Here is a 21,839-nt window from a genome sequence, read left to right as displayed (position 1 = left end):
TCCTGTGGATTCTTTTTCCCATCGGTTCTATTTCTGCGTCCCACCAAGACGCTCATTACGAATTTCTTTAATCTCGAGGCGTTTCTGTCTTGGGTATGATCTCCCCTTTTTCTTGTCAATCCTTATGTTCCTGTGTGAGTGACGCACGGATTTATTGACTCTCTCTACGGTCATTGCTCTTCTGTGGGCCTTTTCCTTACCTTTTTGTTTTGATTTTACTCAAGGCTATTGGCCTGGAATACCCTTCGTCCCCAATGGAATATCCATTGGGTCCCCCTTTTTCATATCTGGGACATGGCGGTCTGTGTATCTACTATGTGGCTTATGTGTCTACACTACTCAGGTGGTGTGGCCTTTGTCAAGAATTTGTCTGTCCGATTACACAAATAGCGGATAATGAAGCCACTCTCCAAAATTGCGTATTAGTCCTTGTAAGATACGTGTTGATTTCGTAGGTTTCTTAAGGTTCTAGGGTCTATGCCTTTTAAGAAGAAATAGTGAATAACCGCAGACCAAGCTTTTACATAGACTTACTCCATTCTGAGCACTCCTGTTATATCATCATCCTTTTATGACTCAAGACAAAGGTCATCCCCAAACGCAAAATCAATAAAAGACCGGCTTCGCAAACTCCCATCCCGCCATGAGTTCCAATTGCGCAAGATGGATCTTCTGATCCTCCCGGTCCTCAAAGTCTGCCTTCGCAGCCACTCGCCCATTCTCATCGGGCTTACCAAAATAAGCAGAATCAACCTTACACCGCGTGTATCCATCAGGAAGCTTCCCTTCATACAAGAATGCCCGCACATGCTTCGCAGCACAAACTGAAGCCACAGCCACAGAACAATGCCCATACCCCTCAACCTCCACAATCCGAGATCCAGCAAAAGCCTCATTAGCCACGCGCGCCGAGACAAGCGGACACACAGGGTCGTAGGTAGTCGATAGGATCAACAGCGGATGTGCGGTCTCCACGTCTCGCCTCGGAACATACGGATGTGTCCTAGGTACCGTCCACTGCTGTTTCTGGTAGTATGATGTGAGAAACGAAGCGCTGAACAGACTCTGGTTCAACCATGGTGTGATTTGTGCTAGTAGTTCGTCTTGTCCCTGCGGCCAGTGCGCCGGTCCAGTTCGGCCATCGTTCAGCGTGACGAATTCATTAGACTCATCATCCAGTCCATGGTCAGTGTTATAAGCCAGGAAGGCGGGTGTTGCATTTCCTCGGATCAAATTGTAAAGATTCTCCGCAAGAGTCGACCATAGTGGAGGCCTGTATAATGCCGCAAAAACACCGTTGTACCAGACTTTCTCGCAGGTTAAGATTCCATAGACGGTGTTGTTGATGTATACGTCGAGCGGGTTATTACGCAGCGTATCCATGAATGAGAAGACTACTTCGCGCAGCTCTTCTTTCGACGTTGCCAGCGACCCAAGCGCACATCTAGCATCTGCTTTTATGCATTCGTCGAAGAACCCGTCCAACACTTTATCCGTGTCGATGAATTCATCGGATTCGCCAACGCCCTCGTACCACGCGAATTGGTCCACGACTCCATCGATAATCACCCGTTTCGAGCGTTCCGGGAATAATCCCGCATAGGTCTGTCCCAGAAGAGTCCCGTAACTGAATCCCCAATATATCATATCTTCCTGTCCCACCGCATCGAGGATACTATTCATATCCGCTGCAGTCTGAGGGGAGTTGATGTACGGCGCGTACTCGCCCATCGTCTCCGGACATGCTTTGGCAAAGTTACGCGCCCATGCATAGATCTCGGGGCTATCGGATGCGGCATCGCGCGCTCGAACATGTGACTGTTCTTGTCGTGTCTTGGCGTCTGGGTAGCAGGATGCTGTCGGTGTTGAGCTGTTTATGCCGCGTGGATCGAATGTTAGCAAGTGGAAACCTGAGCCTAGGATGGTCCTGAGCTGGTCACCCCGGCGGTATAGGAATTCGAAGCCGCTGGCTCCTGGGCCGCCGGGGTTTAGGAGGAGGTTTTGTGTTGCGTTTTCGCTGCGTAGGCGGATGAGTGGGATTGTGAAACCACTGGAACTGGTTGTGTTTGATTTCTCTGCAAATTGGTCTATGGGAACTTCGATGCTGCTACATTCGAGTGGTCGGTCGTGTAGGTCGCCGCATGGTTCCCATGTTATATGCTCGCCGGTGTATTTGAAGGGCTTTGGGCTGCAATTGGGATATGATATGGGATATAGGTTGTAGCGATTGCTGAGAACGAGTAATGCGATGAGTGTCGATATTGATGAGAGGGTCCATTTCTTAAGGCGTGGATATGGCCTCTCCTGCTTGCTGGTAACAGCCCCCGGCAGAAGCTTTTCTTCCATGATTGACTTGTTTTGACCGTTGAGTATCTAATTGAGTGAGAAAGTCTTTGAAAGTCTTCTCTGCTTATATTAACGCGGAGGGGTACTCGGAACTCGGAGCTCGGTTACGGATTAGCTTGTTTTTCCTGACAGTTTGGCCTTGGTCAGGCTTCTGTTTATACTAACACAAGGCCACTATCCTGTTATAAGTGATTTCTAATGAGTGAAGTAGGCGCAAAGGTGACCACATTTTTCAAGCGTGAGCGGGTATGGATGCGTTGGCTATATATATCTAGGAAAGACATTAGAGATGACCCCGTTATTTTTTGGCCTATACATATTGTAGCGCAACATCTAAGTACTATATTTCTACACTTAATGCTCCAAACGCGTCCAAAGAATAGCTTGTGCACAATCAACCCAATGTAACACGGGTTAACTCAGTTCCGCCAACGACGTTGTCTTAAGTCCAGAAGGTTTCTAGGGCTGGTATAGACATCGACAGCTTGAAGCGTGACCAGGATGACCTTTATAGGAGTCAAGATAAAATATGAATTACCCTATTCAATAGAACGATATTCTAGCTGTCAAATTCGTAGCGTTTTGTATAATGCAAATTGGCGGAAAGATCATTGGCGAGCGTTGTCATGTCTTTATCCAATGATGACCAGATACAAAACCATTCAATAATGGTTTTCTGTTCATGTTTTATGAATTTATACAAAGGAAGTATCAAAATTGAAAAGCCAAGAGATCAAAGAAGTTCAGGAACACCCGTTGCGGGTGGAACCTTGCCCAGGTGGAATCTTGGAACGTCTTACCTAATCCCCGATGAGCCGCGTGCAGCCTCCCCTCATACAAGTTGGATGTTTCAACCTTGAATAATTCAGGTCTTTGAACCCATTGACTGTTGGAATATTGTTATTATACTTCAAATGGTCTTCCAGAGAAGAATTATATGGTGATTCAACTTGACACATTTCCTACATCTCCACTATATGGAACTTGGTCTCGCACTTTCAGTGACCTTGATAATTGAATTCATGCATCCACTCTGCTTGGATTCATGACATATTTAATGATTTGATCTCGCCAACAAGTCAGCCCATCAATATTCAATACTTGGTATACCAGAGCCACCAGACAGGCCATAGCTTGCAAGACACAATGTTCAACGGCAATTCACAGAGAGAAGTGCCCATGTCTCACGACGAGCAGTCTCATTATGTTCGCACCCAAGATTACACGGCTACACCACGATATCCAACCCCCGCGCTGATAGATGGATCTCTTATGACAACCTATTTTGGGTTGGCAGGTACCGGCAACGATGACACTGTAATCGTCGACAGGAAGGTCTTCGACCGTCACTCCCATCAATTTGCAGAGGGAGACTTTGTTTGCCCAGGATTTTTCGATCATGTCGATCTGGGCGGGTTCACACGCCGTTTCAGCCCTTCCCAATGGAACTACGATATGCGTCGCCAAGCCCAGTCCGTCTTCCCATTCTTATCTCTTGGCCCTTCGTCATGTCTACGTGATAGCGATTACATCCGTAGCCAAGGTTTCACTCTACTTCTCGCTATTCGCAGTCGGCACTCGGCCCAGGCTCGCCTCGTGTCTGGCGATAAGGCTGCGGCGGAGGTTGGTATTATGGCAGACTCGATTGATGTCCTTGATATTCAAGAACTCAGTTCTGCATTCCCACGTGCTATCCGCCGCATCAATGATCACCTTGCTGGTCTGGATATACAAAATGATGGAATGATGATAGACGGTCAACAGCAGAAACGGAAGGTTCTCGTCTTCTGCGAATCTGGGAATGAACGCTCCGCTGGAGTCGTCATTGCCTATATCATGGTCATGCTTAATGTTCAGTCTGCTGAGGCTACACACATGGTTCAGCAACGTCGCTTCTGTGCCTCAATAGAGGACAATATGAAATGCGTCCTCGTCGCTTTTGATTCCATTCTTTCTGCCAAGCGTGATGTTGAGCGTGCTAAACAGAATGTGACTGTTGTTCGTGGGGCCTCGACTCTTGCGCCTCCATCGGTACCACCAATTCTTACGAAGAAGCGAAGTTTTCAAGATCATAGAGATGATGATCTTGCCATCGGGGATGGTGAAATGGATATGGATGGAGATGATGACCCTTTCTATGAGCGAAAGCCTAATGCTCCCTTCCAAGGCCGTGTGGTCTAGAGGAAACGGAATTGGTGTGTTGCGAGTATCTTTGATTGAATTGTGAATGGCTATGGGGATGGGGGGAGAGATGAATATGTTGGTTGACAAGGAAATAAAACGGAGGGAATCTTTACAACGTGTAGAATATGGTGGTCGTCTGCTCTTCTTTTATGTTTGCTTTATCTGTCTGCTTTAATGCTTTATGGTTCTTGGATGCAAATACCCAGCTACAGTTGCTCATTGATGCTATCTTCCAGATATCCAAGCCTTCTACCAGTGATTAGACCCTTATATCTTTATATCCGTAAGATCATAAACATGGGAAGGTTCGAAGATAGTGTGTGTTTGCATCTTGCGTAGGAAATCAACTATGGGGTCAATATCAGGATCTGGCAAGTCTCGAGACGCGCATAAGTTGGTCGATGCCTGCAAACCATTTAAACCAACGTTTGCCCACCTTCTCGACCTTCGACTCAATTTGCCCCTGCCTTTTGTTTTCCTTTTAAATCTGAGAGCTCGAGTCTTGCGCTGACTTTGCGCAATTTCAAACCCATTCCCCTCTTCCCATCTCTTCTCTCCTTTCAGTTTGCGCGACAACCATTCTATCTCGCGACCACCCCCCCATCATCCCCCATCTCCCCTTTTTGATGAAGCGCATGCTTCCCATTGACCTTTACACGTAGCTACCATCGATACACCCACATCAATCAGTAATCGCATCACCCCTCGTCCCACACCTCACGCTCCACCTCGACGCGCCGCCAAAATGAGCAGTATGAAACTGCGTGACAGCATCCGCGCGCCAGTGCGATACGGCGATGACGACGACGAGACACCATCGCGAATCTCGCGGCGCCATGGACAAGATGGCTTCTTTGATGACTCCGTGGAGCTTGGGGAATCAGGAAGGCCACGCCCACAGAAGCGGTACAGGCCAAACACTGTGCCATTCAACCCTAATCTGCCACCAGCTGCATTTCCCAGTTTGAGCAGACCACATCCAGGTCGTGACTCCACCACCTCCGCGCAGAATGCTGGCGTCGAAAACAGCCAACAGAACATACAAATTAAAGATTTCGCATTCGATTCCCGCAATGAGTTGTCGTCGTCGTCGTTGTCGTCGTCAACCATTTCATCGTCCAAGCCTGAGATTGAAGGAATTCCTATGGACCAGCTCGAAAACCACCTCGCTAGTAACAACATGGACAATCCGGTCTATGCGCGGAACGTCAAAATGGCGCGCAAGACTCGTACGGGTGCCGCTCCGAGTTCCGAGGGTATGGCTACCTCTCAGAATAGTGACGACGAGTCACTTCCAGATGCGACTCAGGTGCTCCTTGATGCGGTAAGTATATTATGACTCCAGCTATGTCAGTAGAATTGAACAAGTCTGATGTGAGTCGTCGCTTAAGATGCCTAACCCCAAATGGGAGGATCTGCACCCAGCCATGCGAGTTGAGATTATCGAAAACACAATGAGATACCACAGTTGGAGACGAGTTTGCGAGCTCCTTGGCCTCGGGCCACAAGAGCGACTGCAGCTCCAATTTCTGATAAGCATTCGCAACAAACATATCGAACGGGAGAACAAAAGACTTGAAGAAATGCGGCGTAAACAGCGCAAAGCACTCACGAGAATCGATAACAGCGACTTGAAGCTCTTCCAGCCGCCACCTCAACTGGTACTGAAAAGGATCACCCGAGAGACGAATCGGAAGCTGGTGCTCACCAAGTACACGGACCTCTTGATGTGTCAAGCACACGATGTCCTGAAAGCTAGACAGTACCTGCACCAGCACGGACTACCTCGAAGATATGCTGGCGAATGGGGAGACAGCCTGGTGGTGATGCGAGAATCTGAGGGAAACTCACAAGAACCCGACAAGTTTGAATGGAAAGACGACCTGAGATTCACTCCGCCTGCTGATGAGATGGGGACCGCAACCAATCCCATTTCGGACCCAGTCAGTGACGCCAAGAGTGAATTCATTCAAAACATTGGTCTGCACGGCACAATGAATCCAAACGATTTAGTTCGACGCAGCACTGACCCGGATCCCATCATTAACTGGGACAAGTATTATGAACGGAAACCGGACTTGTCGTGGGACGTTACAAAGCCCCGACTCGGTGGAATGATCAAAGTGAATGTCGGTTCACAGAAAGCAGCGAAGATCGAACAGTACGAGAAAACCGGTGTCAGACCTCAAGGATTAACCCCTCTAAAACAAGTCAACAGCATAACAGAGTCATCTCCACCAGAATCGCCACAAGAAACACCATCTAAGAAACCACGGAATGCGAGTGATGCCCAGTCCATTTCCCAGAAACCTGCCAGACCTTTCAGCAGAGTCCTCGCCGAGTACTGGCCTTCGGTAGGTCCCAGTCACTCCGCGAGTCACATCAGGTATCAAAGAAGAATACAAGAGGCCCGCCTTGAAAAGGTAGAGGCTGAAGCAGAGGCTCAGCGCCGTCGGTACAACGACCAGCCAGAACTCCAGGTCTACGGCGCCGGTGTTGGAATCACTCGCAGCCACAGTAACCGTCAACAGCTTCCCCTGACCCAGCCAGTCGAACAAACCCAGCCAGCTGGACAAACCATGTCTTCGGACTTCTTCCCCGAGGAGTTCCTTGGAATGACACTGGGGGACATTGACCGCCTCATGGAAGAATTTATCTGCTATGAGCCTACTATGATGCCCGAAGAAAGCGAGCCCGAGCAACACGAGGATGAGCAGCCCGATGAGCAGCAAAGCTCCACTGATATCAGCTCCATCACTGAGGTCTCCATGGATGATGTGGTGCTGGTGCCGATGGATGGCTGTTCCTCTCCGCAGTAGTGGGATACAAACAAGCAATATTGAGGAAACATGAAGGATTCAAGGATATGAGACAATCTTCTTCATAGCAAACTTCACGAATGATCTATTTGTACGATTATACTCAAATATGACAAGTTTTCAATGATGTTCAAGTTCAAGTAGTTCCAGGGGCTGTCTAATCTAAAATTGGTCCGTGCATCGAACGCGAAAATGCCGCGTCAAGGACGCGATCTCACTTTGATTAAAGATACATCACAAACCAACACTCGTGCGCAGGGCCAACGTCTGTCTGAAATACGAGGGTAGATTTGTTGGAAAATTTTATACGTCCGGTCTCTGCCATTACATTCGTTTACCCCTCGCCGACAGCGAAACTTGACGTTAGGAAAACTTCTTCACCCCTGTGAATGACGTACTATCTCCATCCATCTAGTGCTCGCTTTGGACCATTCACTCTCTTTTCCTTATTATTCAATCCTATCAAGAAAAATGTCTGCTGAGGATACAGCGACTCCCACGGATTCCCATGCAGGGACTATGGCGCCCGAGTCGGTCATTCCTTCGTCGCCACTCACAGACCCGACTGAGGTTGAAGACTCAAAGTCTTCGGATAATAAAGAGGACAACTCGAAAGCAGAATTGACTGATTCTGAAGATGTCGAGGGGATGGACAGTAAGGCCAAGGCCTTGATGCACTTGTTGAAAACGAGCTCCGTAAGTGTCAAGTCCATCCCCGTCTTATCTCATTACAGTAGTCTGATATCATCTCGTACGTGCAGGTCTTCGTGGCTATTATGTCAGATAAAATGAAAAAGCAGCAAGAGGACGCACGTTTGGCGGCGATCAAGCAGCGCGAACAAGCTGTCCTGAGTCAAAAGAAGACCAAGTCTCCTCCTGAAGCTACTCGCCGAACTACTCGAACTCGACAAAACCAAGATGCGACGGAGGAGAAAGAAAATAAATCAGCCGGTGGACAAGAAGCCAACGAAAAGGCACCAGCACCCACCCGGGGTCGACCTAAGCGAGCAGCGGCCGCCAATAGCAACTCAATTTCTAGTTATTTTAAAAAGGCCGACGTGGAAGTGACCAAAGATAATCCCTCGGTACAACAGGCTCTTGAAAAAGCTGCAGATGACTACGAAGCGAATCCCACGGCTCTTGGTGAGCAGGAATTGGTCGCGACACAGCAGCCAAAACTCGTGACAGGTGGCAAAATGAGAACATACCAGCTGGAGGGACTCGAATGGCTCAAGACTTTATGGATGAATGGGCTTTGTGGTATTCTTGCCGATGAGATGGGCCTCGGTAAGACAGTTCAAGCAATCTCAATGATTGCTTTCTTGAAGGAGATGAACGTTTCAGGGCCATTCTTGATCTCAGCACCGCTGAGTACCGTGAGCAATTGGGTGGACGAGTTCGCCCGATGGACACCGGGGATTAAAACGGTTTTGTACCACGGCTCGAAAGATGAGCGCGCTGCCATGCGCAACAAATTTATGAAAATGAAAAACCAGGGAGACATGGACTTCCCGGTGGTATGCACTTCTTACGAGATTTGCATGAACGATCGGAAGTTCTTGGCTCAATATCAATGGCGTTATATCGTCGTTGTACGTTTGCCTTCGGTCTATTTTTCATTTCTAAGGCGCTAATCGATCTACAGGATGAGGGCCATCGGCTGAAAAATATGAATTGCAAGCTCATCAAAGAGCTTTTGACCTATAACTCGGCCAATCGTCTGTTGATCACTGGAACACCTCTCCAGAACAACATCTCAGAGTTGTGGTCACTTCTACATTTCCTGCTTCCTGAAGTTTTCAACGATCTCAACTCGTTTGAAAGCTGGTTTGATTTTTCCTCCGTGCTAGACAATAGGGGCCAGGCAGAGCTGGTTGAGAAACGCAAGCGTAACCTTGTCACCAGCATGCACGCCATTCTCAAGCCCTTCCTTCTGCGGCGTCTCAAGACAGATGTGGAGACCACCCTTCCCAAGAAGCGGGAGTACATTCTCTATGCTCCTTTGACCTCTGAACAGAAAGATCTCTATCGAGAGATCATCAATGGTACAGGACGTCAGTACCTCGAGGGAAAGGCTCTGGAGCGTCTGGAAGCTAAGAACGGCAGCTCTATACGCTCGCAAAGTATGAAGCGCAAACGGAATGGCAGTGGCGATGCATCGCCTGTCAAAAGCGCAAGATCCAGTGGGGCGTCCACGCCAGCGAGTAATGGAAAGAATTCTAGCCGCCGACGCCGACGCAGCACTCGTCAGGGTTACAATGATCTAAGCGATGAAGAGTTTGATGAGCACCTCCGCAAACTCGAGCTGGGAATTGAAGAAGAGGAACAGGAGAGCGAGCCCAGCGATAATGAACTGGAAGAGATGCAGAAGGCTCAGAATTTGAAACTTGCTAGTACGTTACCTTCATATCACATTTCCCAGTCCCTTTACTAATATTGCTTGCAGAGAAAGAGATTGGGCAAAAGAAGATGCAAAACCCGGTTCTGCAAGCTCGCCTCGCCTGTAACTCTCCGCACAACTTCTATTGGCCATGGATGGACGAATCCTCTTCTGTAGACGAAACACTCGTCTCTGCTTCTGGAAAGATGCTTTTGTTGGACCGTTTGGTCTCGTGTTTGCTTGAGAAAGGCCATAAGATTCTCATTTTCTCTCAGTTCAAGACACAGCTTGATATCATCGAAGAGTGGGCAACAACACTTCGCTCCTGGGAGTGTTGTCGAATCGACGGTGCTATTGCACAGTCCGATCGCCGGGCTCAGATCAAAGATTTTAATACCAAGAAGAGTCACAAGATTTTCCTCCTCAGCACCCGAGCTGGTGGTCAGGGAATCAATCTCACCGCCGCGGATACTGTGATTATCTTTGACTCGGACTGGAATCCGCAGCAAGATCTGCAAGCCCAGGACCGAGCTCACCGCATTGGCCAGACCAAGCCAGTGATTATCTACAGATTGGCTACGAAGGGTACCGTTGAGCAGACACTCCTCGAGAAAGCGGATTCCAAGCGCCGCCTCGAACGTCTGGTGATTCAGAAAGGCAAATTCCGCTCCTTGCTTGATTCCAGTGCGAATTCCCATGATATCGAGGAACTGCGCAAGGCGCTTGGCGAGAACGAGTTCGAACGGTTTGAGGTTGGCGTTGACCCTGGGTCGATCTTGTCGAATGAAGATCTTGAGATCTTGACTGATCGCTCGGAAGAGGCTTATCTCCGTGCGGAGAAGGGACTCGACCAGAAGGGGGATGCATTTGTTGCGGTTGAAACGAAGCGCGATCCTGGTGAGAGCATTCTCTCTTGAGGTGTTCAATGACTGTATGGTGTCTCTTTTCCATCCAAGCTACACGCTGGATGATGTCCAGTGGGTACTGGACTGTAACAATAGCTATGGTGGGCTGGCTGGTTTGATTGGCGTTCGCTTACATGGTGGGATGGATGACTTTCTCGTGTATCAATTGCTACAGGTCAGTTAGATGACCACGGTACACGCTCTTTATTGTATCATATGTTAGATTATTTCGGTGTTCCTTGCAAGAATCAGAAATAAAACGCAAACATCCATTTAATGCCCACCTCCAGGGCTGACCCTAACATTAGCTAATCGACCTACAAGACCCGGGTCTCGGGACCTCGGGAGGTCCTAGGCAGATCTTACAACGCTATACTTAGGACCTCGAAGCACACTATGTCGGATTCGGCTGTCGAAGTTTGTTCTATGAGCTATAACAGAATAGGTTCAAATGCCGAGTTTGAGGCTTGGCATACAACATTGCTATTTACGAGAGTTTACTCCGTAACATTGATGGTCTGAGGGAATTCGGTGTTCTGTGAGGGAGATGGCCTAAGCCTTGACTATGTAGTTGCCCTCATGATCCTTCTTTCCTCCTCAATAGGCAGTAATCAGCATACAAGCCTCTTTCATATCTTCTTCCCTCGAAAAGATCGATTCGAATTTAGCAAGAAGAAAGAGAAGACTGTCCCTTGCAAGAAGCGGTGGAGTCCAGCTTGGGGCTCTCTCTTCCCTCGGACTTGTCCACTCCCTCAAACTCCTGGCACACGTGCTTGACGGATCCACAGCTGCTGGTCACGCTTGAAGTATCGCCGTAGTTGGAGTTGATTCCAACCAAGGTAGACACGTTCTTGGCCTTGACGTTCTTGACAACAACCTTACGTGGGCTCTTGCTCTCGTTCTTGCTGCAGTTGCCGCATGAGCGGTAGAGCTTGCCTGCGTTGACAACGGTGAATCCATCAATGGTGACGGTTCCGCGGCCGTTGTGCTGCACGACCTTGTCCTTGGCCTCTTGAGCACCACCACCCTTGATGAGTGCATCTCCGGTTCCAAGGATGGAGATAGCGTCCTATCGAGGGCTCGTTAGTATTAGCTGATTGGATAGATATGGGTGAAACTCACCTCGCAGACATCGCGGAACCAGACGTTGGTCAGGGTGCAGGATCCCTTGCAGTGGATACCTTCAAGCTGGTTCTTTCCGATGATCACGTTGCTCAGGGATGCTCCATCCTGCAAGATGAACACGGCGTTGTCATCGCCTATTCAATTAGCTTGATTCATTTGGACTCGTTTTTAGGCGGACATACCAGTATCATCATCATTGTCGCAGGCACGGCCACGATCGAACTCCCGGTTTCCCAGATCGACGCTGCCAGTGATCACACTGGGAGAGGGCAAAGAGACAATGTTACCCACGCGAGAGGGGATGTTGAGAGTCTGGGCACTGGCAAGGCCAATGAGGCCGAGGATGATAGCGCTGGAGTGCATTTTGCTCGGATGTCTTTGCTGATGGTTGATCAAATCGAGGGCTACCGAGAGGTCTTTTATACCTTTGGATATCCTAACAAGAGAGGAGCTACTCCGTACTGTTTCACTGACCTATACAGCTCCGGGGTCCACAATGTCCGTGAATAAATTGAACGGTGTCTAACTGGATGAATTCAATTGCATTACCCCACGAATCCCCACTAGTTAGACTGGGATTTAGTCCCAATTTGGCTTGGAGTGAATTCTATCTACACGTTTTCCTCGAAATATAAGACATTTTCTAACAGATGATTCTCCGGCTTGGCGTATATTTAGCCAATACAAAGGTATACTCTTAGTCAATATGCCAAAGGCCAAGATTTTTATGCACTCGTATTGTGGCTATGGCTATAAGCTTGAAACTGTCGACGCATTTACAAAGATCCACCAACCAAAAGTACCTGATAAATTAATATTGTAGTTAAGACCTGATCGTCATCATTCCTCAAATCGTCCCCGCATTTCTTAATTCAAGATTCTGACTTTGTCTTATTCTGTAGTCTTCTGAACCCTTTTTTTGGTAAGCTTTGATATTATAGGTGGTTAATCTATGAGAAACTGAATGGATTGGGGGCTAGAAGCTATGGAGAAACTATGGAGAATCTATGGAGATAACATGCCGGCTAGAAATAATCGGGGAGTTATCTATTTTGTACCCCTTTCGTTTCATCAGCTTTCTAAGGTTCCCCTGGCACAAACTCTAAACAATGGGTATCTTTTGTATTGCACACCAATACAAAAGGTACATGACTTTTACTACCGTTGCGGATGATCCGGGTCAATAAGGACCGAGAGGCATCATATCATAAATGGGTCTGGAAGTATAGGGGGCCAGGTACAAAGTTTGAACTGAGACCGGCAGCTCCATTATATATTCAAACACCGTGAATCGGCTCTATCATTCCATTGGCGCATAGAAAGGTAGATTGATTAAATACAACTCAAATGATTTACCTATTTAAGTAGTAAAATATATATACGAATACGGAGTATACATAGTAGGCCAGATTGGTGTTAACATCCAAGGTGAACTACCAGAGGGTGATATATATATATATATATAACTTGTTTCTGTAATGCTACAAGTTAGGTAGATAGATCCCCCAACATGTGCTAAATTATTTCAATATCCCCTAGAAATGAAAACGCAAAGAATATCCATTTGACGCCTGAAGCTCCCTAACATGAAATGGCTGTACAAGATAGTTCGCAAGAATCAACAGGGCATATGTGCAGCTAAAGGGGCCGTAGAAAGCAAAAGAACAAGAGTATTAGGCCAACGAGTCCGTTGGTCTATATGCACACACTAATCACCGCCGAGCTTTCTCATCCTCAATTTGCCTGCGGAGATCCGACAGGACATCATGCCGTTGGGCCATATGGCTCTTCAACCCGTCCACTTGTTCCCCAACAGCCTTGACATCCTCCCGGAGTCGCTCCAATTCCTGACCATCCTTAGCACGGCCAGTACCCTCACGCAGCTCCCGCAACTCTCGCTCCTTATACTCCAAGAGGGAAAGCGCCTCCTTCTTAATTAGAACCCAGTTGGGCCGGCCATCATGACGCGGGCCATCCCGCCTAGAAGCCGATGCTTTATTGGCTGATTCTAGTTTCTTCTCCAACTCTGCCAGTTCACGGCGAAGCCGCACCTTCTCCCACTCCTCGTCCTGGATCGTGTCGCTGAAATCCGTTCCCTTAGGCTGATACGAGCCCTTGCCACCAACACCAAGACGACCAAGGTAGGTATCGCCGAACTTGGCCTTGCGACCTGTCCGTGTTTCCATGTCGCCGTCTACGCCGTAGCGCTGTGCAGGTCGCGCCTTGTCGACTTGGTAGTCGATCTGGTTGGTCTCAAATGAGGCGCGCAGCGATGCGGGGATGGTGCGTGGGATGCGGAAACCCTCGTGGCGGAAGTTCAGGATGTGCAGGAAGGCGAGTGTTGCATCTTTGTTGATTGCGGGTGATGCAGAAGGGTTAACCAAGTTCCAGGCGGAGCGGATATCGGTGTCGGGGACATCGAGCGATTCGTAGAGTGGTTGTAATTGTTGGACTGGGGTGGTCAGCGGGGTATTTTTCTGGGAATGATGCGCTAGTTACTCACATTCTATTTGGCCGCGGGCGTTCCGGTTGGCGTCGTAGATCTCAGTGTACTTGTTCTTGTCGTCGGGCTTCATATACCAATCAAAGCCGTCCTTCAGACCGAGCGAGTCATCTTCGTCTTCTATCCGCTCGAACTGTTCGTGTCCGCTGCTGAGTGCGCGGGTCGCATGGACGAGATGTGACTTGGACTCTGGGACTAGCCAATCTGGTAAGACATGCGGGACATCTTGTAGTTCCTGTGTGATAAGACGCCGTGTTAGAGCGATTTAGTGATGATTTGAGAGGGCGGGGTCACTTACGCCGTTGACCAAGTCGAAAACTAGGCGCATCGCAACACAAAACTCTTCAAAGTCTAGCTCTCCGTCTCCGTCGACATCGGCAATGTCCCAGACCTTCTCGAGCTGGGCATCACTTAGGCGGCTGTTCCTCAGCACGGAGGCGGCTTGGGAGCTATTGAGGTGTTTTTGGCCATTTGATAATGAGGCAAAAATCTCCCAATACCGCTCAATCTCCCATTGCTCAATCTTTTTCGTAGACATGATGTATGGAGCTCCGATGAATGGGGTGGTGGATGAGGTGGGAACAATGGGGGAGAGACTCGGATTTACCTACTTCCGTCAGGGGCTCTGAGGTCATTGGACTCACAATGTAATTATTCTTCTTTGTATTCATATTGAAGTGTATTTAATGATTATCGTCTATATGGTTATATCTATGAATCTGATGTTCTTCTTTCATTATCGTACATGATATCCGTGATGAGTAGGAGAGCTCGATATCTCCTTTCCCTAGTACATAGTAATTAAATCCTCGTTATCAATCCTTCTTCTCATCTTTCTCCTGTTGTTTAGCTTTCTTTGGTGCCTCAAGCTGCTCCCTGACCTGAATAATAGCTCGTTCGGCTTCCAGCGCAAGCTCCGGTGCATCCAATATCACAGCCAACTTCTTGGCATCTGTCATCTTCAACAGCACCCGGTCCTCACTTTGTTCGATGCCGTCGGCAATTTCGGAATATGGTGTATCGTTCGTAGTGCCTTCGATAGTTCCAGATGCGCGTTTGGCATATAGCTGTTCTAGTTCCGGTAATGAGATGGGGTTGAGGATGTTCTTTTCAACGAGAAGTTCTAGATGTTTTGAGCCATTCAATGCTGTATATACTCGTCAGTTTCATGGAATGTGTCCGAGTACAAGATCAAACTAACCGCGCCAGTGGGACCAGCCCCGGTATGCCAGATAGAAAAAGGGAATATTCGGAACCCTGCTCCTCATTAGTATATCATATCGCCGGAGAGGGCGCATGCGAACCACATACACTGGTATCAACCCAAGGGGTGCTGTAATTGGTGCAGCAATCAAGCTCCACATCATCTTCTTCCGATGAAGCTCTTGTCTCTCGGTGGCGATTTTGCGCAACACATCCTGAATTCGGTCCAACCGCACCGCGTTACCAGGGAATAGCACATCAATTTTGGTCTTTCCATGATCTCCATTAATGCGCTGCTGGGTTTTGAATGAAGGAATGCTCTTGAGGGCCCATTCTTCGTATGGTATCCGTTGCTGGACACTATTTCCCCAACGAACAAGGTGCATCTTCCATCCTTTGTCGGCTTCCTCCCACTTCGCCCATGTTTCCGCCGCCTTTGTTGTGATGCGATCGAGGATTGACAGCTCTTTCGCTAAATCCTTGCGAAGGGGTCGAGCATATACGAGGACTCGTTTTGTCGAGATCGGAATTAGGAACAGGCGCATGGTGGATGCCTAAGACGATTGAGAACGGACAATAATTCGAGGAGGTAGATATCGAATATTCTCAAGATAGAAAAGAGAAATAGTAGTAGACTTCACAATAAATAGTTGTGTGAAGGGGTTTTTTTTTACTTTTTTTTAGTGTGGTGAAAAGGGATGGAGTAAGCAAAAGTATCGAGACGTCATTCCCGCCATTTTCGTAGGGAGATCATCCTGCCCTGAGCATAGCCTCCTATCTCTCAGCTTGCGAAATTGGGGATTCGCGGGTGACGTTTCCCGCGATTCCCAACAAGTCCTTTTATTTTATTTTATCATGGACAGCTCCAAAGATAGTGCTACAGGGCCAGTCTTCAATGAGAAGACAGAGAAGATCCAGACCATCCCGGAGTCATCACTACCAGGCCAGCTTAGCGTCGATACCCAATCTGCTGTTCGCAATAAAACCTCCGATTCAACACTTTCACGTACAGACGGCCAGATACACGAAGAAATCGCGTACTCCCAACAATCCGCACTCCGATCCCTACCTGGTATGGGTCCCAATTAAAGCTCGATCCAACGATCATCCACTAATTCCAGATCTTTGTAGCCTGGATTCGTTCGGTCGATGAGCCCGAAGAGGACGGAGATGAAGCTAAGGCAACCGATCGCTTACTACCATCCCAACCAAATGGCGCATTTGTCGCTCAGCACAATCACTCGCCCTACGCATCGTCCAAGACCCAACCTACTCACGCGACAACTAATGGCCTGTTCGAGGATGACTCGCCATTTGTCAACCGTGAATCGCGATGGATGTCATTCTCACGAACCATCCAATACCCCCGAGAGCCCGGTAGAGAGCAACAACAAGTGACACCAGAATGGTTGAATGAGAATCACGGTGATTACTTACAACCATGGCGAGGAAAGCATTTGGAGGGCGATAGTCCGGAGTATCCACTACACAGTGGGGACCGAAGGGATATCTGGGTCAAGCGTTTCAAGAAGACGCTTCTGCGAAGCCCGATGATACCGATGATCCTTAGAACGACTGTTTGGTGCTTCTCACTCTCTGCACTTGCTCTGGGTGGGTCGATCCAGCACATGGCCAATCAAGGGCATCGTTCTCAAGGCCCATCTGCATTGATGGCAATCATAGTTGATGCAGTCGCCTTGGTTTACCTCTTATACATCACATTCGATGAATACACGTCTAAGCCTTTGGGTTTGCGCTCTGCCTCGGCTAAAGCGCGTCTCCTCCTTTTGGATATCTTCTTTATCGTCTTCGATTCCGCCAATCTGAGTTTGGCCTTCTTTTCGCTCACCGAGGTGACTGGATCCTGCACCGAAGCGGAGGTCAACCAACAGATCAATCCTCAGAATGATGCTATATGCGTACGACAAAAAGCACTTGCTTCCGTGTTGCTGGTTGCGCTTTTGGCTTGGCTCATGACATTTTCGATTAGTGTTCTCAGGTAAGCCCCCTTTCTATAATTGGCGTACTGCTCCATTTTCTAACGATCTACTAGGCTTGTCGAAAGAGTTACACAGTGATATCCGGCTGTAGTAGTGTTTCATGCATCTTTGATTGTTGATTAAATATACCATTTGAGCGGGATTTGATTTTGCGCACGCGCAATTATATCTAGACGTGCAAAGCAGGGCCGTCGGCGCCATACAGCGGATCTTGACGGAACCAAGCCACATCCTTGATTCTCTGCACCTTTGCTTTCTCTTCCGGTTTCCCATAACACATATCCCACTGTCTACCGCGTGGATATGCACCAACCATTTGGAACTCTTCCTGGTTCCTGTGCAGGTCTTCTAAGAGTCGATGACCCACTCCCGCGGGTACGATGATCAAATCGCCGCGCTGGACAGTCGGCTCAAATCGCTCGGGATTCTCCTCACCCCCGAAGCAAAGACGCGCGCTCCCTGAAATGACCCCGAGCACCTCTGGTGTTGTGGAATGGAAGTGGGTTTGTCTATACATGCTATATACCCATTGAGGAACAACCTCGCCCACCCCCTTTAGGTGCTCCTCGAGCTCTGGGGCTGTGGCATCGAAGGCTCCATGGTATATCATGAGCGGCTTGGACTGGATAGAAGTGTTCGGTATATGGTGCCACTCGGGAATCTGGCGGGTGGTCACTTGAGTATTTGAAAGTGGAGTTATGGCCATTGTGAGAGATCTGCTATTTTGTTTTGCTGGCTGTTGGCATTGAGAAAGGAGTTAGGTTTTTGAATTGGATAAATCTACAAGCTGTAATCTACCTCAGACAAGTGACGTCATTTACGGGTCAACATGAACTACACTAGGGTAACTAACATAGGAGGTACATAGTTATACACCAGAGTTTAGCGCGACATGGGCTCACCATTCCGTTTCAGATAATGATACAACGTGAACTTGTCTTTGCTTCTGGTTCTCCATGTAATATGTAGATTCCACCGGGCACTGGAGTCATCATTGCTTGATATCTCTTCCCTTTGTCACGTCATGCACTATATATATCGGAGCCTGGAATATCTGAGCATAATGCTCAGATATCGTGGTCCTTTTGGCCTAGTGTGTAACTCGCCAGTCCAGGGGCAGGCTGTAACAATACTATCTAGTATCTACAATGGACTTTGCTTGCGCTTCTAGTAAGACGTAATTCATCTTCCACCTTATACCCGAAAAGAATAACTGATTTACTACAAGAACCTATATCAATCGAATGTTAGAATATCTTACCTCCATCATAGAGCCCTAAGAAATCCCACTGTACATAAATTTTATCTGTATAAACCGAGGCTATGGCCAAAATGGATGTGCATCTAAACATGCATGCAACCTAACCCTTGCATTCTCCTGGATTCATCCTATGCATTTTTAGATGAGTCTCATTCCTTGGGGCCTAGGTCTTTACTCGTACATGGTATAAAGTACCGTGTCTGCTATATCAACATGCGGGAGCCGTATCTTAATATTTCAAAACTTTGGATCTGGGGATAAAGACACAGGAATATCATCCATCCATATCCTGCAAGAAAAAATAAGGATGACCGGCCAGGCAGGAAAATACGTAGGCCGCTTAAGCGACAAAATAGTGCTCATCGTGGGAGGGACTTCAGGAATTGGTTACGCCGTCGCAGAGGCCGCACTGGAACACAATGCCATTGTGATTGTGACCGGATCCAACCCAGTCAAACTGGAGCAGGCCGTATCCAGACTCAAACTCTCATATCCATCGCAAAGCTCCAAAACGCGACTAAGAGGAATTACCATTGATCTTGCCGACGCCGAAAACATGGAGGAAAATGTGCAATCAGTGCTGCGATTCTCAGCCAACGGGGCGAAGATAAACCATGTTATTATCACCGCCGCAGATATGATGCCTCCTCCGCCGCCGCTGGCCGAAATCACTGTTCACAGTGTCGAGCGATCGGGCCGCATTCGGTATACGGCGCCTCTGATATTCGCCAAATACCTGCCCCAGTTCATGGATCGAGCTTCGGAAAATTCTCTCACTCTTACGAGCGGTGCCCACGGGCACAAGCCTGATCCTGGTTGGTCCGCCATTATTGGATACCTTGGAGCAGTGGAGACGATGATGAAGGGATTGGCCGTCGATTTGAAGCCTCTCCGCGTGAACGTCGTCTCTCCAGGGGCGGTTATGACGGAGGTCGTACGGGAAATGCTAGGTCCGCACTACGATATGGCTATTCAAATGGCGAAAGAAAAGTCCTTGGTGGGTGGTGCTGGCACCCCAGAGAGTGTAGCACAGGCGTATCTGTATCTTATGAAGGACCAATTCGTCACCGGAACCGTGTTGGAGAGCAATGGGGGCTTGATGTTGGTTTGAAGAAGCAAATAGAAGACAATTCCTATCAATTGCATACATTACTTCCTGCTTGCTCAGTAATAAGCCAACAATATCAGGGTGTTCCGTGTCGACTATATCATATCAGATCCAAATTGGACATCTGGGGTGTGGAAATTGCAAGCCCTAGCTGCCCGTTGGGGATTATCTCCCCCAACGTAATCTTCTGTGAATAATACAATCTAATGACGTGTAAGTTCTGATCCACAGCTCTGCGAGTGTAATGTGCGTGCCATGCATAGTGTGGCTGTTATCATCCCTTGCCTTTGATGGCCAGTCAAGCTGCAATACGACGACGGCCGATCCGGTCACGACTAGCGGTGGGAAGAAAGCACATGTCATGTATCTCTTCAAGGGTGCGATACATCACGTACTTGGCATTTGTCTTGGCCTTGTCTTGTTCGGTGCTTATATTTACCTTGAAAACCGCTTTAAACCTAGGTCGGAACAACTCAGCCCTATATCGATCCTTTCACGTGTACTGACACCATGACGATTGAAACGGCTCAGAATCAGGTGCCCCTGGGCATGATGGCCAAGGGAGCCTCTACTTCTCCCATGTCCACCACCTTTGACGTGCTGAGTCGATACTACCTCTTCACAAATAGTCATCAGAAAGTCTGGTGGGAGAAGACTGGCCGTCTGTTGGACAAAATCTTGGCCTCAGCTGGTTATAACCCTGCCCGACGCTTGGAGGCTCTCACGTTTTACGGTCAAGTTTTGATTCCACAACTGGGTCCATACCCATATGTTTTCCACAGCGCCATTACTCGAAGTGGGCTCCCCGTGGAATTTAGCGTTAACTACCAGCAAAATGGAAACGTCGACCCGGTGGTCCGCATCGGATTTGAGCCCGTCGCTGCAGCGTCTGGCACAGAACAAGACCCCTACAACCAAAAACCAACATTCGATCTCTTGAACCAACTGGAAAAGTTGGAAATCCCCGGTTTTGACCCTGAGCTGTTCCGGTATTTCTTGGATGTGCATACCGTCAATGCCCACGAAAGAGGGTTGCTGAAAGAAAAGAAGATCGAAGGGAGCGAACTAACCTCCCAAGCGGCTTTCGGGTTCGATCTGAAGGAGAAGACCATCTCCGTCAAAGGCTACACATTCCCAGCCATCAAATGCAATGTCAACGAGAAGGGGTTCGGCAATTTCATAGCTGAATCAATCCAGCCCCTCGCAGCGCAAATGGGGCCCATCCCCTCGTTTGATATGGTGCACGCTTACTTGGAAGAAACCAATGGCTACAGCCAATTTGCTTTCTGGTCATTTGATTGCGTTGACCCTGCTCAATCGCGCCTCAAGCTCTATAGCTCACACAACAGTGTCGTGTGGTCCAAGGTTGAGGAGATATGGACTCTCGGCGGCCGAGCCAAGTCTCCTGTCGTTCAACGAGGCTTAGAGTACTTGAAAGAACTGTGGCAGCTGACCAAGCTGTCTGAGGGGCATCGTGATTTTAATGGTGGCTTTGACGACGGCGACAAGTCCACCAGCAGCCCGATGGTGTGGAATTACGAGATGAAGAAGGGCGAGGCCACCCCACTCACGAAGTTTTACTTCCCCATCCACGGAGAAAGTGATCAGAATGTTATCAGTGGCCTGGCTGAGTTCTTGTCTCGTATCGGGCTTTCCAAATATGGTGACAACTACGAGGCGACAGTTCAGCACTATTTGTATGATATCCCACTCCTTTCCACTCTCACCTAATATCAATCAATCCGCTAACTGTTACAGCCCCGAGAGAGATTTGAGTAAGACGGCTCGTCTTACATCATGGATTTCCTTCGCATATACGGAAAAGACGGGGGTTTACCTGAGTGTCTACTACCATTCCTCGGATGAGTATCCATGGTTGAAACTGGAGGAGACCGAACGAAGCAGTTGAGTCTCTTGCAGTGGATGAATCTGATCTGGGATTCAATTTTAGGATACTATATCTATCTGAAATGAAATAAGAGATATTGATCACCATGGATTATAC

General features: G+C 48.3%; 11 protein-coding genes across 11 annotated transcripts; 6 read left to right on the top strand and 5 right to left on the bottom strand.

Annotated features, from left to right (window-relative positions):
- Positions 1–606: 606 nt before the first annotated feature.
- PGRI_029610 (alpha/beta hydrolase) lies at positions 607–2,346 on the bottom strand (the record flags this gene model as incomplete). Its single annotated transcript, XM_040790674.1, has 1 exon — positions 607–2,346. The coding sequence occupies one exon, from the start codon at positions 2,344–2,346 to the stop codon at positions 607–609; it is 1,740 nt and encodes a 579-aa protein (XP_040647627.1).
- Positions 2,347–3,492: 1,146 nt separating this feature from the next.
- Positions 3,493–4,527, top strand: PGRI_029600 (dual specificity protein phosphatase family protein; the record flags this gene model as incomplete). The annotated part of the gene is made up of 1 exon (XM_040790673.1): positions 3,493–4,527. One exon carries the CDS (start codon positions 3,493–3,495, stop codon positions 4,525–4,527), a length of 1,035 nt encoding a protein of 344 aa, XP_040647626.1.
- A 748-nt stretch (positions 4,528–5,275) lies between these two features.
- On the top strand, positions 5,276–7,349 carry PGRI_029590 (uncharacterized protein; the record flags this gene model as incomplete). Its single annotated transcript, XM_040790672.1, has 2 exons — positions 5,276–5,854; positions 5,922–7,349. 2 exons carry the CDS (start codon positions 5,276–5,278, stop codon positions 7,347–7,349), a joined length of 2,007 nt encoding a protein of 668 aa, XP_040647625.1.
- Positions 7,350–7,820: 471 nt separating this feature from the next.
- On the top strand, positions 7,821–10,646 carry PGRI_029580 (putative SNF2 family helicase/ATPase PasG; the record flags this gene model as incomplete). The annotated part of the gene is made up of 4 exons (XM_040790671.1): positions 7,821–8,045; positions 8,111–8,941; positions 8,995–9,742; positions 9,796–10,646. The coding sequence occupies 4 exons, from the start codon at positions 7,821–7,823 to the stop codon at positions 10,644–10,646; spliced, it is 2,655 nt and encodes an 884-aa protein (XP_040647624.1).
- Positions 10,647–11,298: 652 nt separating this feature from the next.
- PGRI_029570 (pectate lyase) lies at positions 11,299–12,122 on the bottom strand (the record flags this gene model as incomplete). The annotated part of the gene is made up of 3 exons (XM_040790670.1): positions 11,299–11,703; positions 11,757–11,893; positions 11,942–12,122. 3 exons carry the CDS (start codon positions 12,120–12,122, stop codon positions 11,299–11,301), a joined length of 723 nt encoding a protein of 240 aa, XP_040647623.1.
- Positions 12,123–13,471: 1,349 nt separating this feature from the next.
- On the bottom strand, positions 13,472–14,800 carry end3 (cytoskeletal adaptor protein SagA; the record flags this gene model as incomplete). Its single annotated transcript, XM_040790669.1, has 3 exons — positions 13,472–14,211; positions 14,263–14,497; positions 14,561–14,800. The coding sequence occupies 3 exons, from the start codon at positions 14,798–14,800 to the stop codon at positions 13,472–13,474; spliced, it is 1,215 nt and encodes a 404-aa protein (XP_040647622.1).
- A 277-nt stretch (positions 14,801–15,077) lies between these two features.
- Positions 15,078–16,010, bottom strand: PGRI_029550 (mitochondrial K+-H+ exchange-related family protein; the record flags this gene model as incomplete). The annotated part of the gene is made up of 3 exons (XM_040790668.1): positions 15,078–15,409; positions 15,464–15,519; positions 15,574–16,010. The coding sequence occupies 3 exons, from the start codon at positions 16,008–16,010 to the stop codon at positions 15,078–15,080; spliced, it is 825 nt and encodes a 274-aa protein (XP_040647621.1).
- Positions 16,011–16,320: 310 nt separating this feature from the next.
- PGRI_029540 (phospholipase D regulator) lies at positions 16,321–17,543 on the top strand (the record flags this gene model as incomplete). The annotated part of the gene is made up of 3 exons (XM_040790667.1): positions 16,321–16,537; positions 16,597–17,464; positions 17,519–17,543. 3 exons carry the CDS (start codon positions 16,321–16,323, stop codon positions 17,541–17,543), a joined length of 1,110 nt encoding a protein of 369 aa, XP_040647620.1.
- Positions 17,544–17,634: 91 nt separating this feature from the next.
- PGRI_029530 (cupin domain-containing protein) lies at positions 17,635–18,171 on the bottom strand (the record flags this gene model as incomplete). The annotated part of the gene is made up of 1 exon (XM_040790666.1): positions 17,635–18,171. The coding sequence occupies one exon, from the start codon at positions 18,169–18,171 to the stop codon at positions 17,635–17,637; it is 537 nt and encodes a 178-aa protein (XP_040647619.1).
- An 862-nt stretch (positions 18,172–19,033) lies between these two features.
- On the top strand, positions 19,034–19,837 carry PGRI_029520 (Glucose/ribitol dehydrogenase; the record flags this gene model as incomplete). Its single annotated transcript, XM_040790665.1, has 1 exon — positions 19,034–19,837. The coding sequence occupies one exon, from the start codon at positions 19,034–19,036 to the stop codon at positions 19,835–19,837; it is 804 nt and encodes a 267-aa protein (XP_040647618.1).
- Positions 19,838–20,344: 507 nt separating this feature from the next.
- PGRI_029510 (Aromatic prenyltransferase, DMATS type) lies at positions 20,345–21,743 on the top strand (the record flags this gene model as incomplete). The annotated part of the gene is made up of 2 exons (XM_040790664.1): positions 20,345–21,531; positions 21,593–21,743. The coding sequence occupies 2 exons, from the start codon at positions 20,345–20,347 to the stop codon at positions 21,741–21,743; spliced, it is 1,338 nt and encodes a 445-aa protein (XP_040647617.1).
- Positions 21,744–21,839: the final 96 nt, after the last annotated feature.

Source organism: Penicillium griseofulvum (assembly GCF_001561935.1).
Source record: "Penicillium griseofulvum strain PG3 chromosome Unknown contig_80, whole genome shotgun sequence".
Taxonomy (NCBI): domain Eukaryota; kingdom Fungi; phylum Ascomycota; class Eurotiomycetes; order Eurotiales; family Aspergillaceae; genus Penicillium; species Penicillium griseofulvum.
The sequence above is the reverse complement of the archived record's forward strand: the minus strand, read 5'-3'. Positions and strand labels throughout refer to the sequence as shown.